The 17764-nt window shown below is 38.2% G+C and overlaps 1 protein-coding gene across 6 annotated transcripts in view; it reads left to right on the top strand.

Moving 5' to 3' along the window:
* ATE1 (arginyltransferase 1) overlaps positions 1-17764 on the top strand; it is a 67661-nt gene that overhangs the window by 34243 nt on the left and 15654 nt on the right. For all 6 annotated transcript variants that reach the window (XM_074545368.1, XM_074545364.1, XM_074545366.1 and 3 more), the window contains one exon: positions 16972-17092. In XM_074545368.1, the coding sequence (XP_074401469.1) occupies positions 16972-17092 (121 nt within the window). The remainder of the gene's footprint in view (positions 1-16971; positions 17093-17764) is intronic.

Here is a 17764-nt window from a genome sequence, read left to right as displayed (position 1 = left end):
ATTTCTGACTTACACTAAATCTTAGTTGAAGGCTCATTTGGGGACTCCATAGCAACCACTGGCAGTTAAAGTGAGAACTGTAAATTGTGCAATGCAGAGACAAAAGAGCTGGGGACTTTGTTTGGGTGGCTTTCTTGTGCTTTTGGTTTTCTGTTTTTTGGTCTTTAATTTATTTTTTTAAGGGAGTATAATGTATTTTACAATTTATATGTCTTCAGTTTTTTCCTTCATGTGAGAAATGAGGTCAACATTCCCATTTCAGATTTTGCCAATTATAGTTCTACAAACCCATTAGTCCTTGCTAGTAACTGTAAGAATGCATGGAATTAAGAGTATTTTTAAGGTTTTTATCAAACAAATTAATTGATGTAGTGCTGCTTCATCAGCTTCAGTTTTGTTGATTTAATAATTTTGGATAGTCCTCAAACACTATTTAACACCCTGTAATCTGAATTTTGTCTTCGTAATTGTCTCTTTGTGAGAATTCCCAAAAGCGAGGTAATGTCAATATTCAGTAATGGACACTGCAGTGCTGTGATGAAAAAGGTGAAAACATATTTATGGAGATAATTCTCTTCACTTTCCTGACACGGTCCCTCTGTAAAGCTCTTCACAGCCAGGCCAGCTCAGATGTTGGACAAAATATTAAAATTCTTGTGTCCTACAGAAAAGTCAATCTGTCACCAAAGTATGAGTCCTTGAAACTGGTTAATTTTATCTGTGCACCACATTTATTGAAGATGGCAGCACTTGGAGTGTTGGGTCTCTCATTTAACTCCAAATCCAGCTGCTCTTATTTTTGCTGTTTTGCTGATTATCTTAGCTCTAATTAGGCAATATTGTCAAGTGGAATTTATTTGGTCTGAAGGCTGGAGCTCCTGCTTTTCCTGGCTCTGCCATATTTCACTTGTAGCCTTTACAGTAGGAGCTGGCTGACAAGCCAGTTAATCCACACAAGAGATGTTTTCTCTCCAATTTTCCAGGAAAGGTTTAATGGGAGATACTTTAATGAGGCCTGGTTTAACTAAGACCTTATTAATTTTACAGAGGTATCACAGTACACTCCTCTGAAGTGTTGCATGTAATCTAGATGACAATTCAGTATTATGAATGGTTATTTTCTTTCTCTGAGTTTGTTTAGCTGCTGACTGTACAGTCTCCAAGTAAAAGTATAATTAATGAACAGAGTGTATTAATGAGGTTCTATTATTTATCCTCAACCCTGATGTTAAACACAGCCTAGCTTGTAAAAAGTACAACATCAGGACTTGGATGGGAATTTAAGTCCCAGAATTCTATAAAGGTGAATGATGTGGAGCCAGGAGGGAAAAGTGGAATCATGGATTGTGTAGTCCATCCCTTTACTGCAATACAGGTTCAGTTATATTTGTGTTAACTTTTAAAACCTGTAGGATGTGAGCCAAGGGCCTCCCTTGATACACTCCTGCACATCTCTGCCTTGGTGTGAGTATATAACAATATATAACACATATCATGTATATAGCATATATAATAATATCTAACATATAACGTGTTCTTATCTGTTCTTGTTCTTTAGTGGTCATCCCACTGAAATTCTTTTTCTTAATGTCTCACCTAAGCTTTTTTTCCTAAAGAACAAGATTATTATTTATTTGTTGTTGTTGTTGTAGTTAATTTTATAGGGTTTTTTGCAAGACCCTTAGTTTTAAACCTGATGGCTACCAACACGTCTCTTTGTAGTCTTCTCTAAAAATTCCAATCAACCATCCACCAAAAATACCCCTCAATTTCTTCTCCAGCTCTCATTTTTTAAGCTGTTTGTAATTTTTTTACGCAGCCTAGAAGATTTTCATCAACCAATGTATTTTTGTCCTAGAGAATGGTGGCTAAAATTAGTCCCTCAGCTGCTGAGGTCAGCTCGTGGCATTTGTTTATATAATATGAGTTACTGCCTTCATTGTGCTGAAGATGATAGCAACCTCTGGAGGCAAGGAGAAAGGGTGGAAAGGAGGAGAAGAAAAGGGAATTGTGCAACTACAAAGTTTTCAGAATGGGCTAAATTGGGATATGGGCTGAGTTATTTTTAGTGTCAAGGTTCGTGACTACATGACTGTGAAAGAAAATCTGTTTATGCTGTTGGATTTCTCTGCTGTCCATTCTGCTTTAGTTAAGTCTCTGTTAAAACTTGCATTTTTCTTCTTTCAGGAGAGAATATTGCATTAAATGAGTTGACAGGGCATACAGGGTTTTATGGTTTTTCCTTCCAGTGCTTATGGAGATCTGCTGGATGAATTGTATCTCCCTTACAGTAGTAAATTATTATTTATAGTATTACAGTAAATACCTGAAGTGACAGCTCAAAGTAAAAAATGAAGACTAAAACCTAGAGCAAGGCTATGATAGTACTGGGTTGCAGATGATGGTAATTAATTGTGTTTTCACACCACCAGCGTATCCCTGGTAGGGGGCCAGATTATTTCATGTCATCCTGTGGTAGCCACCAGTGTTACTTAGATGCAGGTAATTTAAAAACAAATCTCTGCTCTTTTGAATTGGTATTAGAGCCAGTAATTGAAGTTTGTGGAGCTTGGCAGGCTCTTGGGTGGTTCTGAGTTTCCCCAAAAATCCTTGAGGGCTCCAAGAGGCTGCACAGAGCAGGGCCCCAAGCAGGAGGGTCAGTGGAGAAGCGAAATATTTTTGTTACAGCTTCTTTAAAGTTTTTTCTCCTTCTAATAAAATCAGTTCCCAAAGGCTTTCAAAAGTTGCCTTATTGTGGAGACCTGGGAGCTTGATGAGTTGTTGCCTTTTCCAGTGCAAATTAAAAAGAAACCCAACAAATAAACAAAAATCAACAACCTCAAAGTCCTCCTTGGTGTTTTCAGACACTGCCCCAAGGTTTCTGCTTGTCCTGTGGGAATTAACCACTGCCAAAATCTTTATTTTGTTTAGTTGTTGTCAGCTGAAGAGTGGAACTGTTCTAAAAGGAATGGCTGAAACTGTTCAGAGCAGTTATTTGCTGTGTTAGATGTGTTGGACAATTTGGAGATTCTTCCTAGAAAGGTTTCAGGGGAGTAGATCATCCTTTTTAACAGCACAGGATACTGTTTGCTTCCTCCCCTTGTCTTGTTCAGAATGAAAACGTTTTCACAAATAACACTGAGATGGGATGACAGAAAATGCTGTGAAAATGACTCCATTGTTCATTAATTGAAGAAGAATGGGTCTGTGGAGCAAAAGTACATAGCACCCAAAATCTATCTTTGTCCCAGCACAAATGCCCTGTTGTTCTGTGAATGGATAGAAGACAAGATGAGCTTTTTGTTCCCCGGATTATTGATTTTATTTATTTATTTAAGCTATTAGGGCTAGTGTTCTCAAGGGGTGCTTAGTGATAGTATGGGCAGTGTATCCATGATTTATTCAATGATTTTTTTCTTATGTTCTTTTCATTTTAGTCTTTACCAGTTGGCATTGTGTGGCTTGTTCATTGCTTTTAACTATTTTCCATTCAGGGAAAAGGGAGGAAGGTAGAGAAATGTTACAGTATATTTTGAGGCAGAAATATTTAGGACCATTTTTGGCTGCTGTCCTTTAGATGTGCAGATCTCCATTCAACTTACTTGACTCAAACTAATTAAAGTTTTAATCATTTAAACTTACATTATGCCAATAAATATTGGCCTAATGTATGCTAAGCATACAAGTGCTTATAGCACTTTGCTGTCTGTTTTAGAAGTGTGTTAAAAGTGCAGGGAAGTGCATGAAACTGCTTTCTTCTTTCCAGATATGCACGTGAGTACTGGGTGCAGCTTATTGATTTTAAAATAAAGCAGGGTGATTGCCTGGGCAATTTTGAGTTATTTTTAACTCTGAAAAGCAAGGATTGTAAACTGTTAGAATGGCAACAAAGTGCTTGACCTCTCTAATAATACTCCCCTAATCCTGTATTGGTGGATGTTTAATACACCCTTGAATTACCAAGTTTTGGAATGATCAGGACTTACACAGCCTATAGTATAGTTGCTAATTCCAGCCCATTTGCCTCCAAACTTGTTTTTTAATGTGAAGGTGTTTATAAAGCAAAGTTTTCAGGTGTTTATAAAGCAGAGTTTTCAAACATCTGGCATTAAGAGAAAACTGAAGTGTTGATGTTTCAGCTCAAAGACTTTGGGGGATACATAATGTTAAACAGTCTGTTTTCCTAAACATGCAAGGAGACATTTGTGTACCTTAAATGGCAATAATTCAGATGGAGGCATAATGGGGAACGTGTTCTGCCCAGCTGAGAGAAGTGTTGGGCACTTTTACAGGGCCACAACCTTAATGGATGCAAAGCTGCACAAGGAGTGACTGCTGCAAAACCTCCCATATAATTTCATTTTGTTCAGCTTGTGTGATAAAAATGAACTTACTTGACAAGAATTCTAGGATTACAAGTTTTATGTTTTGTTTATAATTATGGAGACAGAGTTTAATAACATAAGGAGGGGTTTGAAAACAAGTCCATGTCAAAAAGAACATGTTGAAAGGATACAATTATTTTTACTGTATCGTGTCCTCAGGCAGTTATTATTTCCTGCAAAACAGCTTAACAAAAATTCAGTACATCTCCATCTAGCCATGTTTTCTGTCTTATTCCTCTATTTGTTTAGTGTCCCTATTCTTGGATTCTTTCATCAGTTTCTTGTATCTAGCATGGTCTCAGAGGGAATGCACAGAGCTCTCTTAGTTCGGTATTTTTTCTGACAATTAATGTAGCTACAGCCAAGGGAAGGGAAGGGAAGGGAAGGGAAGGGAAGGGAAGGGAAGGGAAGGGAAGGGAAGGGAAGGGAAGGGAAGGGAAGGGAAGGGAAGGGAAGGGAAGGGAAGGGAAGGGAAGGGAAGGGAAGGGAAGGGAAGGGAAGGGAAGGGAAGGGAAGGGAAGGGAAGGGAAGGGAAGGGAAGGGAAGGGAAGGGAAGGGAAGGGAAGGGAAGGGAAGGGAAGGGGAGGGAAGGGGAGGGGAGGGGAGGGGAGGGGAGGGGCAAATATGTCCAGGGCTCTGGGGACACTTCAGAGCCTCTTCCAGTGCCTGAAGGGGCTCCAGGAGAGCTGAAGAGGGGCTTGGGCAAGGGATGGAGTGACAGCACCAGGGGGAATGGCTTCCCACTGACAGATGGGATATTGGGAAGAAATTCTTTACTGTGAGATTGCCCAGAGAAGCTGTGGCTGCCCCATCCCTGGGAGTTCCAGGCCAGGTTGGACAAGGTTTTGGGATAGTGGAAGGTGTTCCTGCCCATGGCAGGGGGGTGGAATGAGCTGAGCTCTGAGATCCCTTCCAAGCCAAGCCATTCCTTGGCTCTGTGATTGCAGGATGATGGCAGCTGGTAGGCGCTGTGGTGGCAGTGTGGATTTGGGGGCTGTTGCCTCTCACAGCTGGTTGGGCTTGAGGTGGATGTGGCCCTACTTCACTCCCCACTTTTCCAGGCTGGGACACCACCAGCCATCCCTTTTGGGGTAACAAACCTGTCATGGTGTTGCAGCCCAGGGTTTTTGTTCTGACCTGGTGCAGGGATGGCTTCAGCTGAGCCCTGTGGCTGGAGCTGCAGTGCCAGGATGGTGCCAAGGTGGTGGGATGCTCTCCTGCTGAGGAGGGGCTCTGGGAGAGCACAGAGGCTCTGTTTACAAAATCCCCTCTCCCAGCAAACAAAGCAGGCTTGTTTAACAAACCCTCCACAAACAACACAGACCTAAAATTAGAGTGCTTGTTTCATGAATGAAAACTTACTATGAAAATAAACATTTTTAGGGACAATAGGAGAAACTTCTTTTAAAGCACACGTGTTTTGATGGTCTGGAATTTTTCTGCAGATACTCATTGATCTTTTGTGCAGATAGCTGTTGCTTTGGTTGCTGTTAAGGTTTAAGTTCTAACACATGCTTGGAGCACTGGTAAAGTGAGCCTCTGTATTTATTTATTCAGTTTTTAATCTGCAGATGTAAGGGAGACAAGTGGGTTTAGATTTTTTGGCAGAGATGCATTACTCTATCCTTGTAATACAAATTGTAGACACAGAAAGACTGAGATTTATCATTGCCCATTTTCCTCCTTCAGCTTTTTAGTCTGAATAACATGTTTGTGTGTGCATTGGGGATACATTACCATGAATTTCACAATATTATTTCGTCAGGATCCTGCAAAAATTAAGGTTTCACTAATGAACTTTGCTGTGCTGTTCTCTCCCTTTGTCCTACAACTTTACTCTTTTTCTCCTATCCTAAAGTTACTGTTACTACCTATTTGCCTGTATATGCCACTGGTTTTGAGGTTGTTTCTTCAGGGCTAGGCTGTGTGCATTTAATTGTTGAATGACTAAAGATAAATTACTTGACTTTTACTCAATTTTTCATTTCTGGGCTTAAAAAGCTTGTCTAGTGTACCATGTGTTGGTAGAAAGCCTTGAAGTTAAAAATCTCATACTGTTCTGAATTACTGGCTTCAGAATACTATTTCTTGTATTTAGATGTATGAAAGCAGCTAGAAATGAAAAAAACTGGACTGAAAAATTTTAAAGTGACCTTGTTTTTCAACATGATCTAATAGTGTAAAGTTTGAAAACCCCACATGGCATATCTTAATCTAAAGCCAACATCATGCATCTGAATTCTTAATTAGGAGTATATTTCAGCTTGTGAATATCAGTGTTTCACAATTTGCAAAGCTGTCAATTAGTCTGTTATTTATTATGTCTTGAAATATTCCACAGGCTGAGCCGGTAGCTGGGCATGAGAAGCATGAACTTATTTATTCAGTATAAGGCTACCCTCACCCAGACTTCCTCGGGAAGGTCTTATTTGCTTGCCCTCAGAGTCTGGATGGATTTTTGGCAAATTCTCTTTTGGCTGGGTTTTTTTAAAGCCCTGTTGGAGGCTGAAGCAGGACTTTGGGGGAGTGCAGGACTGGAGTGGTGTGGGAGAGCTGATCCCCAGGGCTGAGCTGGAAAAGGGGCTCTGAGTGGGACAAAGGGTTGAGTTTTGGAAGGTTTGGGGCTCCAGGCAAAACTCCCTGCAGAGTCATTGGAGAGACAAAGGGAAAGATGGGGAAAGCTTGGAAAATGGGGAAAAAGAGCTTGGAAGTAAGCACAGAACTCAACACCTCTGGGGGCAGACATGCAGGAAAAGAAGAGTCAAAAAGGTCAAAAATGCAGAGAAAGTGGGCAGGAAGAGCAGGTTTCCATGTGCCCTGTTGGTGCACAGTCCTGGACACTTTTATCCAGGAGCTGGGAATGTGCAGTTGGATGAAATTGGGAGAGCAATACAGGAGTTGTGCATGAGTAAAGTGAGTAAATGGAGACTTCATAGATACCTGAAAAATAATAGATAGATATAGATACAATAGAATATATAAATATAATAGAGCTGATAATAATAATGACAGATATAATATACCTATATTCTATAATAGATAGAATATACCTGCTTTCCTCTTGTATTGTCCTTTAGAATTGTTGCTTAAAAGGGTGAGGAAAGTCAGGTTGGGGTTGAAGTGAGTCTCATGTCACAAAATAATTTCTTGTCATTTTCAAAGAAGAATAAGAAACTAATTTACCTTGGTTCCTGTTTGGCACTTCATAACCACAGCCAGTGTTTCTATAAAATGAAAATAAAAAGATTGTGCACCCCTCACACCCATTTCTATCATGCTGGTATTCTAATTCTGTTGAATTTTAGTGTTCTGCTTCCTGCTGCATAGTTGTACAGAAAAAAAAAAACTTAAACATTCTCGCTTTCATTTAAATTCTCTAAATTTAATTTTGTTTATCTATGTTCTGTATTAAGTAAACGTGATGTGTGGTGGTTTTACTTTGATAACTACATAGCAGAAGCCCCTTTGACAGGGAATTAATTTAGTTTTCCTGTGGCAAATGTCCATAAGCTACAGATGAAAGCTGTTCTTGCAGATGTGACTCCAGCTAGTGAGGCATTAATGATGAATGTTTAATGAATTAATGAATGTTTAAAGCTATTTGATATCAGTGTGACAATTCTGTGCCTCTAAGGGTAAAGCATGGGTATGACACATTAGGTTGTGCATATTTTTCCTGTGATTATTTCACCTTATATTAAATATAAGAAAACAAACTTTAACACTTAATTTCATATATTTAATTTAATGAACTCAAGCAATACTGCCAGTTTATGGCAGCCCTTCAAGAGAAGGATATGGGATCCACATGATTGAAGCACTCATTGCTTTTTCTGGTTATTTTTGGGGGGTTTTTTAATTCTTTTGCTTCTTCCAGCTGCCAAAATAAACTCCTTTTGAGATAGACCTAAGTCAACAGAGTTGGTGTGTCTCTAATGAAGCATTCTTCTTGAGGCCCCCACTTGGATTTTATCTTTTTGTCATAGTTCTTCTTAATCTCCCTTTCCAAGTTTAATGCTGGGGTGTCCTGAAGAATGTCTGCTGCAGATTCAAAGTAAACAAGGTCCATTTCAGTAATCATATGATTTTTATTCCCTCAAACACTTTGATTTTTTTCTAGTAAAAAGGCAATTAATATTACATTTTTTTTCTCTAATATACTTTAAAAATATTAAGTTGTTGCAAAAGTTGGCTAAAATTCAAGGAAGCTAAAAGCCTTCAAATGTACAAGCTTAACCCTTCTTTATTACTGTTTTTCACTGAAGTTTCTCAAACTGTGCTGCTTTTTTTAGCATTCTTGAGTAGCCTCTCTACAGATAAGACAGATTCTGGCTTCCAGCTCCAGAACAATCTGTGTGGTACTGTCTTTGTTAGCTGCTTTTCTGTGTTTTCTTTACAGTCACAAAGTCATTTTTCCTGTAAAATGTTTTGAATACACAACCTTTGGAGTTGATAGGGAATATCAATCTCTAAATGTGCACAAATCCACCTTGAATTAGAAACATTCCTTGGAATCTCAGTCTCATGTGGATGTTGCTGTTCTGCCATTTAGTGTCACTGGTACTAAATATTAATGCATGAGAGAGATAACATGGCAATATTTAAAGCTATGGAAAATTTTAATATTCTTAATAATATTCTTAATATTCCAATGTTCTTAATATTCTGGTGGCAGTCTCTGGAATTCCATCCAGTAGTTTTTCTGTAAGTACCATCTCATATCAGCCTCTCTTTTTCTTTTTGTGTACATCAAACACAAAGTTTATGTAGCAACATTGAAAGCTAAACTTTGTTTCAATTGTCTGTTTCAATAAAATGCCATTGCATTGTACAGCACAGATTAGGAGATAAAAACAGGGGGATAAAAGAAAGGAACTTTGGGAAATGTAAATAGTGCAAAAATAGACACATCATAGTTTGGTGATGTAAAATTATTTAGAAAATATGCTTTAAAAGTGGCTCTAACTTTATCTAAGCTCCATGCTTGTAGTATTTATCTTTGTTTCTCATTTTCAAGAGTTGTCTTCAAATTTATCAGTGATTTGGATATCATTATTTCAGTTTTGGGTAAACAATAATCCTAGGGCAGCCCAGAATCCACAAATTTGCTTTTGCTGCCATCAAAGGTCAGTAACCCTTGGTAAATAATGCACTTTATTGGTCTTGAAGGGACCATTTTGTGATGTTTGTACTGTTGGCTCTGCAGTGTGAAACACCATCTCCAGGGCAAATTCAGCCTGATGGGTTTAATCTGAATTGTGACTGCTAGGAAAGTCTTAAAAATCACAAATGTAGAATTTGTGTGAATATATCCATCTTTCTTACTGAGAGCAAGAGGAATGGAGTGGGAGGAGGCACAGATATTTAATGTCCTGTGTCTGAGTTAAGGAATGTCACTGTACCTGGACACCCACAGGTTTGAGTAAATCCCTGAGTGCAAAGAACAGGAATATAAAAGATTTACAACTACAAATCTTTCAATTAAATTTTCATAAGTATTCATGTAAATATATACAGTCATCAAATTTTTATGTTGTAATTCCTGAACATAAAGATTTTTTTTCCTCTTTAGTGCAAGCCTTATCACTAGATTTATTCCAGACCTAGTGGCTTTGATGCTGTGACTTTTAAGAGAGTGGCTTTAGTTGCTTAGAACAAAGACAAAACTCTCACTTACTGCTCTTTATCAATGACAAAGGACAAACTGTTAGCAAGAAGCCTTGGAGGAGAGAGCAGGGCTGGAAAGTGGCTGTGAGAGGATGCCCAGGGCTGTGTCTTATCTGCAGCTCTGGCCACTTGCATCCCAAGCTGATAAGGCAGAGATGATGCAGCAGCCCTTTCTAAAGCTCTCAACCATGCTAATTACTGCTCACTTTACAGCTTGAAACCAGAATTATCTCATTGATGAACACGGTGGTGTTGGAGAGGAGAGCTGCTGGAGTGGGGGCATGGCTGTGGTTTATCTCAGGCAGCACTTTGGTGGCTCCTTGGATGCTGTGGATGGGGTGGTTGAATATTGGTGTGCTGCAGGTTGTAGCTGGGAGCTCCCTTGGCCTGTTCCACTCAGTGAGAGCAGGGAAAGATAATATTGGCATAAAAAAGGAGGAAGAGCTGCACAGACTTGGAGACTAAAGGGAAAAAGGAAAAAAACATCAAAACCTGTCCCAAATGTTTCCTTTTTGCCTCAGTGGAAAGCAGTTTTTTCTCTGGCAGCCCATGAGCCTTTTGAGACACCTGTTGGCTGTTTCCCAGTATCAAAAACAAGCTTAAAATGTTCAATATTTCAGATAATTTCTAGGAAAGGACAAGGGGAAAGCAGCTGTTTGGAGTGCACACTAAGCTGTGAAGATAGCAAAATCCAAACAGCTCAGGAGTAGCTCATGTTGGGAAAACAAAGAAACACTAAAAGAAGGTGTTTTGAGGGGAGGGGGAGCATTTCTTTAAAAGTACTTCTTTGCAGAGCACCTTAGGCAAATAGAGTGCTGAGATTTACCTTCAATCTCAGTGAAATTTAAGATAAACTTAATTTAATTCCACTTTTGTGGTGTGTTAAGAGCATGTAGGTAGTTAATAGCCAAATAATTACATGATAATTGTAGGATACTGAATGTGAAACTTGGCCTCCTGCCTTTCTGACTTTCACTCATTATCTTAATCTGTTTTACACTTACCTGAAATATTCTGTTTACCTGGGGGACACTATGAAAATCTTCTGAAATGCTTTTTTTTTAATATATTTAGTGAAGTACAGCCAAGTATGAATATATAGTCAATAATTGTAGGAAGTTATTTTGTTTGACATGTAGAAACAAATGTCAGAACTATTTTCCCTTTGGGTTTATCATCAGTTATTACTCTTAATACATTACATGGACTTGGGAAATAAGCAAAAAAGAGGTGCAAGTTGGCAAATTATTTACAAATTTGCTTTGGACAGTTTAAACATCACTGAGGAACATTTAGAAAGACATTTAAAAGTAATAATGATGTAATTAATTGATCTAGATAAATGTTTGAAGTAGATGGCTTTAAAGGTCCTTTCCAGCCCAAACCATTCTATGATTACATATTTCTGTTGGAAATACAACATCAAATTATATTTGCATCTCACTTACAGGAATTTGGAGGTTTACATGGGAATTTTATGTTCCAAAGAATATGTGAGAAGGTTGGGTGTTTGCTCTGAGTTTCCATGTTTGAGGTGCTTTGGGAAGCACCTTGCAGCTCCCTGGCTGCCTGTAAAATTCCCATTACACAGATTTTGTGATGATGTTACTCAATGAGAATGAACACATCTTTCTGAAGAGCAAGGACTGGCACTTGAGTTCTGTGAGCTGCAAAATAAATTCTGGCTATTATTTGTAACATCTTTTGGGGATTACAACACATTATTCTTTAATGAAACAGAAAGGTGGCTAAGCTCTCAGGAATGCAGCTCTGGGATCCTAAAAATGTGGAGTCCATAATTATTTCAAAGTTTGCAGCTTGGACAAAATCTGCTTGTTTGGTGCTGGCCCTGCAGTTTCAGGCAGCCTGGTGAGATCCAACTTGTTAATTGAGTTACCCAATGATGTAACTCCTCTTTGGGGTAGATTTTCTTGTAAGCTGAATGCTTTTTGATGATAAAGGTGAAGTCTCCAGCCATCTCTCCTGGACAAACAGACCTGCTTGCCTCGTTCTGTGCATATTGGTTATGGGGTTTTTGTCTGTTTAAAAAGATGTTTAAAACAGTGACTACGAGGAGTGAATTTGTGGGGTAGTTTTGGGACAAGGATTTTGTTGTTTTTCTGAAGTCTTTTAGGGCTCACCCAGCTGGCTGCCATGTGAGAGAGGCTGGAAATACAGAGGGGTTGGGATGTGCAGCTTCTGTCCAGGGAGAGCACAGCTGGTCAGGTTACCAGCCAAGGGCTCTCCTGGGCATCCAGAAACTCCATTTCTGGGTGTGGAGTGAAATCAGGGCTGTGCAGAACTCTGCTGTGGGGTTTGGCTTTCAGGGAAAAGCTGAATTCCATAACCCATGGTGGGCAGCACGAAGGGGTCGCTGTTGGTTATTTGGGGTTGATTTGTTTGTGTAGCCAGAGCATTTCTTCTGGAAATGAAGACTTAATTCACTTTTAATAAAAGATCAATAGCTTTATTGTGAAAAAATAGAATACAGATGCAAACTGTACCTGGTAAAAGAATTAAATGTGAGTTTAACCTTCCTATTTTGTTTTCTCAGTGCTACTGGTGCTGACCTTCATTTTTGAGACTGTTGTCTTTCTTGGTAGTTTTACATTTTAAGTTTTACTTAGACTACAAAAACAAACTCTGCTGGTGTTTTTCATCTCAAGTGCTTACCAAATCCCTCAGATTTTGCAAAATATTTAAAAAGTAATCTCCAGACTAAAGGCTCATTAAAACCTTTGCCCTTCCTGTGGAACAAAAGTTCAGAGAAGTTCTGGCTGATTGTAATTTGAAAACTGTAAAACAAAAACCATCATGGTGTGAAGTATTAATTTAGGCTTGACAGTCTCTCTGTAAAATTTATTTCCAGAAGCTTCCAATTAAAATGCACCATGTCTAATTGTATAAGGGAAAGCACCTTGAAGGTTCTCTCTTTTATATTATATAGGAAGAAAAATGCCACAAATATTAGTGACAATAAAACATCTTGCAGGTATTTTTTATTAAAAACCATTCACATTTATGTTGGAATGAGTTGAAGGAACTGTGTGCTCAGGAATTTCTTAGCCATACTAATTTTCAGAATTGTTTTTTAGCCAAGCCATTTGATAGATCAGTTAGATATTTATCTTTTTGTATGTTTATCTAATCTTTTTGTGCCTTTAATCTAATTTGTACCTTTAATCTAATTTGTACCTTTGTTATGCATTGGGTTGTTATGCTCCTTGAACAATGCAATTTAAAAGGTTTTCCCCTGTGGCTCTTTGCCCTGTTTCAAAGAAGAAAAAAGCAAAATTGGGGAAAGGATAGGTTATGGAATACCTCACCTCATAGTGCTGTAAAGAATTTAATTCCCTTCAGTCTGATGGAGATAGCACAGAATGGTTTGGATTGGAAAGGACCTTGGAGATCATCCACTCCCATCAACTTCCACTAGACATGGGGTTTTTTAATTCCAAAAATATTTCAAAAAAGCAAATTTTGGGTATTTCTTGGCAAAATGTAGATGCAGAGAGAGAAGTATCTGCAGTTGTTTTGTATGGAACAGAGTTCATTTCATCTGCAGGTGGTATTGGGTTGGGGAAGCTGAAACCTGAGACAAGTGCTTGGGGATGGTCTGTAAGAGGATACTTCTTGTTGAAAGTCTTGTAGTTAAATATTCCCAAGATGGTCTGGACAACTTAAACAGTTGTGCTATGTTAGAGCTTGTATATAATGAGATAAAAGAAAGCAAAATGTTTTCAGTTGTGAACTCTTACCATAGACAGAATCACTTCTGAAATGGATGCTGATTTAATCTGAAGCCAAAGAGAAATGATTTTCAAAATGAGTTTTGCAAATCTGATTAAGTTCTACTGTGATAAATCCCTTTGCAGCACTTCCTTTCAGGAGATCCCCTTTCTATTTTGGATTTATGTTGGGTGTATGCTGCAAATCAATATTAAGAATAAGAAGGAATATAAATAGTATGCTCAGAGGCAATTTATTTAGATGATGTAATCATTTTAGAATGAGTAATGAAATTGGAACATTTTTCTTGAAGTACAGATGCTCATGTACATGAGGCAGAATCTGTGTGGGTTCTCAGGTTTAGGTGGTTTTGCAGTCCAGGAATAAAGGGAGAGAGGAAAAGGTAGGAAGTGGATTTGTTTGAAGTGGTTTATTTTCAAATACATAAATATATTGGTTTTAAATATAAGTAAATACGAGATTTTAAGTATTTTGAAGAAAGTAAGTAAATTGAGAATAAGTCCTTATACTCCTTGTAAAAGAGTAAATTGAGAGTAAGCCCTTATGGAAAGGGTGGGGGAGGCAAGAGCCCTCAGAAATAATTCCATTTGATGTAATGAAGTCCTGTGGGTTCCCTTTTTAATTCCCTCAATATAGACACAGAGCAAACACTGTTCAAGGGGAACTCACCTGGGCACGTCCTGGGTTCCCCTTGCTCTGGGGGTGACTCATGGGATGTGGGTTTGAGCAGCAGAGGAAATAAAACACCTTTACAGGAGAACTCTCTTCTTCTGGTGTGTTTGGAAACACCTCTGGGAGGGAGGATATCAAAGAGAACCAAGGGCTTCTTTCATTTTTGCCTCTGGTTCCTCTGAGTGTCCTGGGTCACTGATGTGTCATCCCCACAGCCCCTGTGCATCCAGGCAAGTTCATTAACAAGCTCCTAAATTTTGGGTTAAGAAAACATCTAAAGGAAGTCACCTCAGAACTATTTTTTTCCCTTTGCAAATTATGGTGTTTTCATGCCCAAAATAAATATTGAACCTTCAATGATAGGTTGGATAATCAATTTTTCCTGTTACTATGCTGCTCAGTGCTAAAGAAGCGTTTTTTAAAATTATAACCAAACCAGTAATGCTGCAATGCAGTTAATTTTAGAATTCTGTAATACTACAGAAGGAAGTGGGAAATTTGGAACTGGGCTGCATAGTGACTTTCATGTGTGGGATTCACAAATGTGATAAATTTGAAGATGTGGGAGCAGGATCTTCAAGGGAAACTGAGTGCCTGGGCTGTCTTTTCTTAGAGCCATGAGTTAAATTCATGCTCCTAGGAAAGATTAATTTGCCACTTGTATTTTCTGTGTTCAAGCAACAGCTCTGAAAGACAGTTCCTTGGCTATTTCTGCCTTCTTGGCCAGTTGAGAAAATGTCTTTAAATCAACAAGTAATTATGTTCTAATTTTTTAAAAATATGACTGAAAAGGCATATTTTTCCCCAAGTCCTTAAACTGTTTCATCTGGGTAATGATGATTAAAAGTTCTTTAAGCACTACCTTCACACAGCTTTCAACTATTTCTGTTTAGAGAGCATAACATTTCAAAGTGGTTTATTTAAAAATGTCACTTCCATTCTCTGGCTTTAGAGGATTTTCTAGGGCCTTGAGGTTTAAGTTTCTGAATGGAACTGGAGGAATATTGTTTTAATTTAATGTAAAAATTTGCCTTTAATTAAAAAAAACCCAACAGTAGTAGTTACAAGTCAGTCCTGGATGTTTTGCAAATGAGATAATCAGTCAGACAGATCTTTTCAGAAATCTACCTCAGGTGTTTGACATGGCTCTGCATGAAACTTGGTTATTTTTATCTTTTTTTGCACAGACAATGATGACTTCTTATCACTGATAATTCTTGTACACTCAACAGTTTACTGCTGGTGGGAAATATTTTTAAAAAGTTAATTTTTATTTAAGTATCATGAAGAGTTGAGCAGTAAGAGTATAAAAAGAACTGGGAATTTCTGGTGGTTCTGATTCTCCAGAACTGGGTGTTACTGCCTAAGGGTCTCCCTAAAGGAATGTCTTCACCTCCAGGCTGCAGCTCAGGAACTTTGTGTTGTCCCTTGCAAAACCTTGCTCAGCTTCATGGAAGGTTTTCTTTTAAATCAACTTCATCTCAAGCTTATAGTCTTAATTATCCATTTAATGTAATTGATATGAAGAACTCTTAATAGCATCAACTGCAGAATTACTTCAGATAATGCCCAGTCTTTTAATTTTTAATTTATATATTTAAACCTTTTCATTCTCTTTACTGTATGGCTGTTTTTCAAGCTGAGATGTGTAATGAGTTTGGAAGTGAAAAATTAATTTGCTATTGCCACCATATGGCTGTGAATGTTGAGAGTGTTTGGATTGCATGAGTAATGCCTCAAAGATAGAATTTTGACTTAAGTTATAGGCCACTGAATAATCTTATTTTAAATCAAGTGAAGATCTGATTAGGGGAGGTTATTATTGCTGAGGTGGTGATTTTCTGTGTAGCTGGAGGGAAAATAATTAAGGCTGTTTAGTTTCTGGGAATGTCTGTAAAGAATATCTTCTTAATAAATCAACTAAAAAATAGTAGAATTTCACTAATCATTACCTGTAAGCTAATCCAGGAAAAGCTCCGTGAATTAAAGTGTTACTATTTAAGCAGCAATGAAATAAATGCTCCATCACTAATGTAATAAAAACAGCGTCCTGCTTACTGTTCAGTGGGGTTTTTCTATTAGATTTTTTTTTCTTTTTGGTCTCCATTATTTGCTAGAATTACCAACACTTGAGATGAGCTGCTTTTGGAGGTGCTGAGTTTTTTAGTGCTGGCCCCAGCTCAGCAGAGCTCCAGAGAATAACTTAAACACAGAGTTCCAGTAAGCAAAGCCAAAACTTTCCTAGTTCATCCTGGATATCATGGAAGTGTGTTTTGTTAATTTTACATTTTCATCACGTGCCAAGGTTGAGTTTGTGCTCCTGAGATGGTGCTGAAATGACTAAAGCCTGTGATTTCACTGAACACTCATTTGGTGTAGATTAAATTAAAAACTATTCTTGCTCTTTGGAAAATCGGGTTGTAGCCAAAGTTCTCGTGCAACTGATATGACTGCTCTCTTTTTGGTTTCTTTTTTTCCATTTTTTCCCCCTTGGCAGGGTCAGTACAGGCCCTCTGACCTGCTGTGCCCTGAGACCTACGTGTGGACGCCCATTGAGCAATGCCTGCCCCTGCTCGAGCACTCCAAGTACTCCCGCTTCAACCAGGATGGAAAAGCAGGTGAGGCTGCAAAAATGAAATAGTTCTGATTTGTCTGTCTGCTTCTCATAAATCAGAGTCATCTGCTGCTGAAGCAGTATGGAAATCTTACCTGTAAAGGATAAAAAGTGTACAATTCACATCTCCTGCAGCAAACATTTATCTTTTAAGCAATGCACATTTTAAGTATATTTTGTCCTGTAGGCTATAAGTAGTTCAAAATTAACACATATTGCTGCCTTTCAGATTATTTTCAAATTGTATTTGCTATTCTGGGCATGAACAAACCAATAAAATAATTGTTCCTCACTTACATTCCTGTTGGATGAATGCATAAAGGAATTAAATTGGGATCAATACAGGGAAGTGGAAAGACTGGAGAGGCTTAAAGGCATCAGGTACTTTTGTTAAGAAACAGAGTGGCAGATTTAGATTCACAATCAATTAAACATTCAGTTTAATTGATGTGGATATGAAGAACACAATAAACAGCAGAAGTACCTTAAACATCATGATGTAATGTGATATAGTTTTTACACATTGTGTAAAACAGGTAATTAGTGATTTACCAGCACTGACTGGTTGAAATTGTTGCTGACCAGAGCACAGTACAGTGATGCTACTGGAAAACAAGGCAATCAAATGAAAAAAATACATTAATTTGTTGTAGTTACTGACTCTGGGCCAATGGCA

The sequence above is a fragment of the Zonotrichia albicollis genome, chromosome 7 (assembly GCF_047830755.1).
Source record: "Zonotrichia albicollis isolate bZonAlb1 chromosome 7, bZonAlb1.hap1, whole genome shotgun sequence".
Lineage (NCBI taxonomy): Eukaryota > Metazoa > Chordata > Aves > Passeriformes > Passerellidae > Zonotrichia > Zonotrichia albicollis.
The sequence above is the reverse complement of the archived record's forward strand: the minus strand, read 5'-3'. Positions and strand labels throughout refer to the sequence as shown.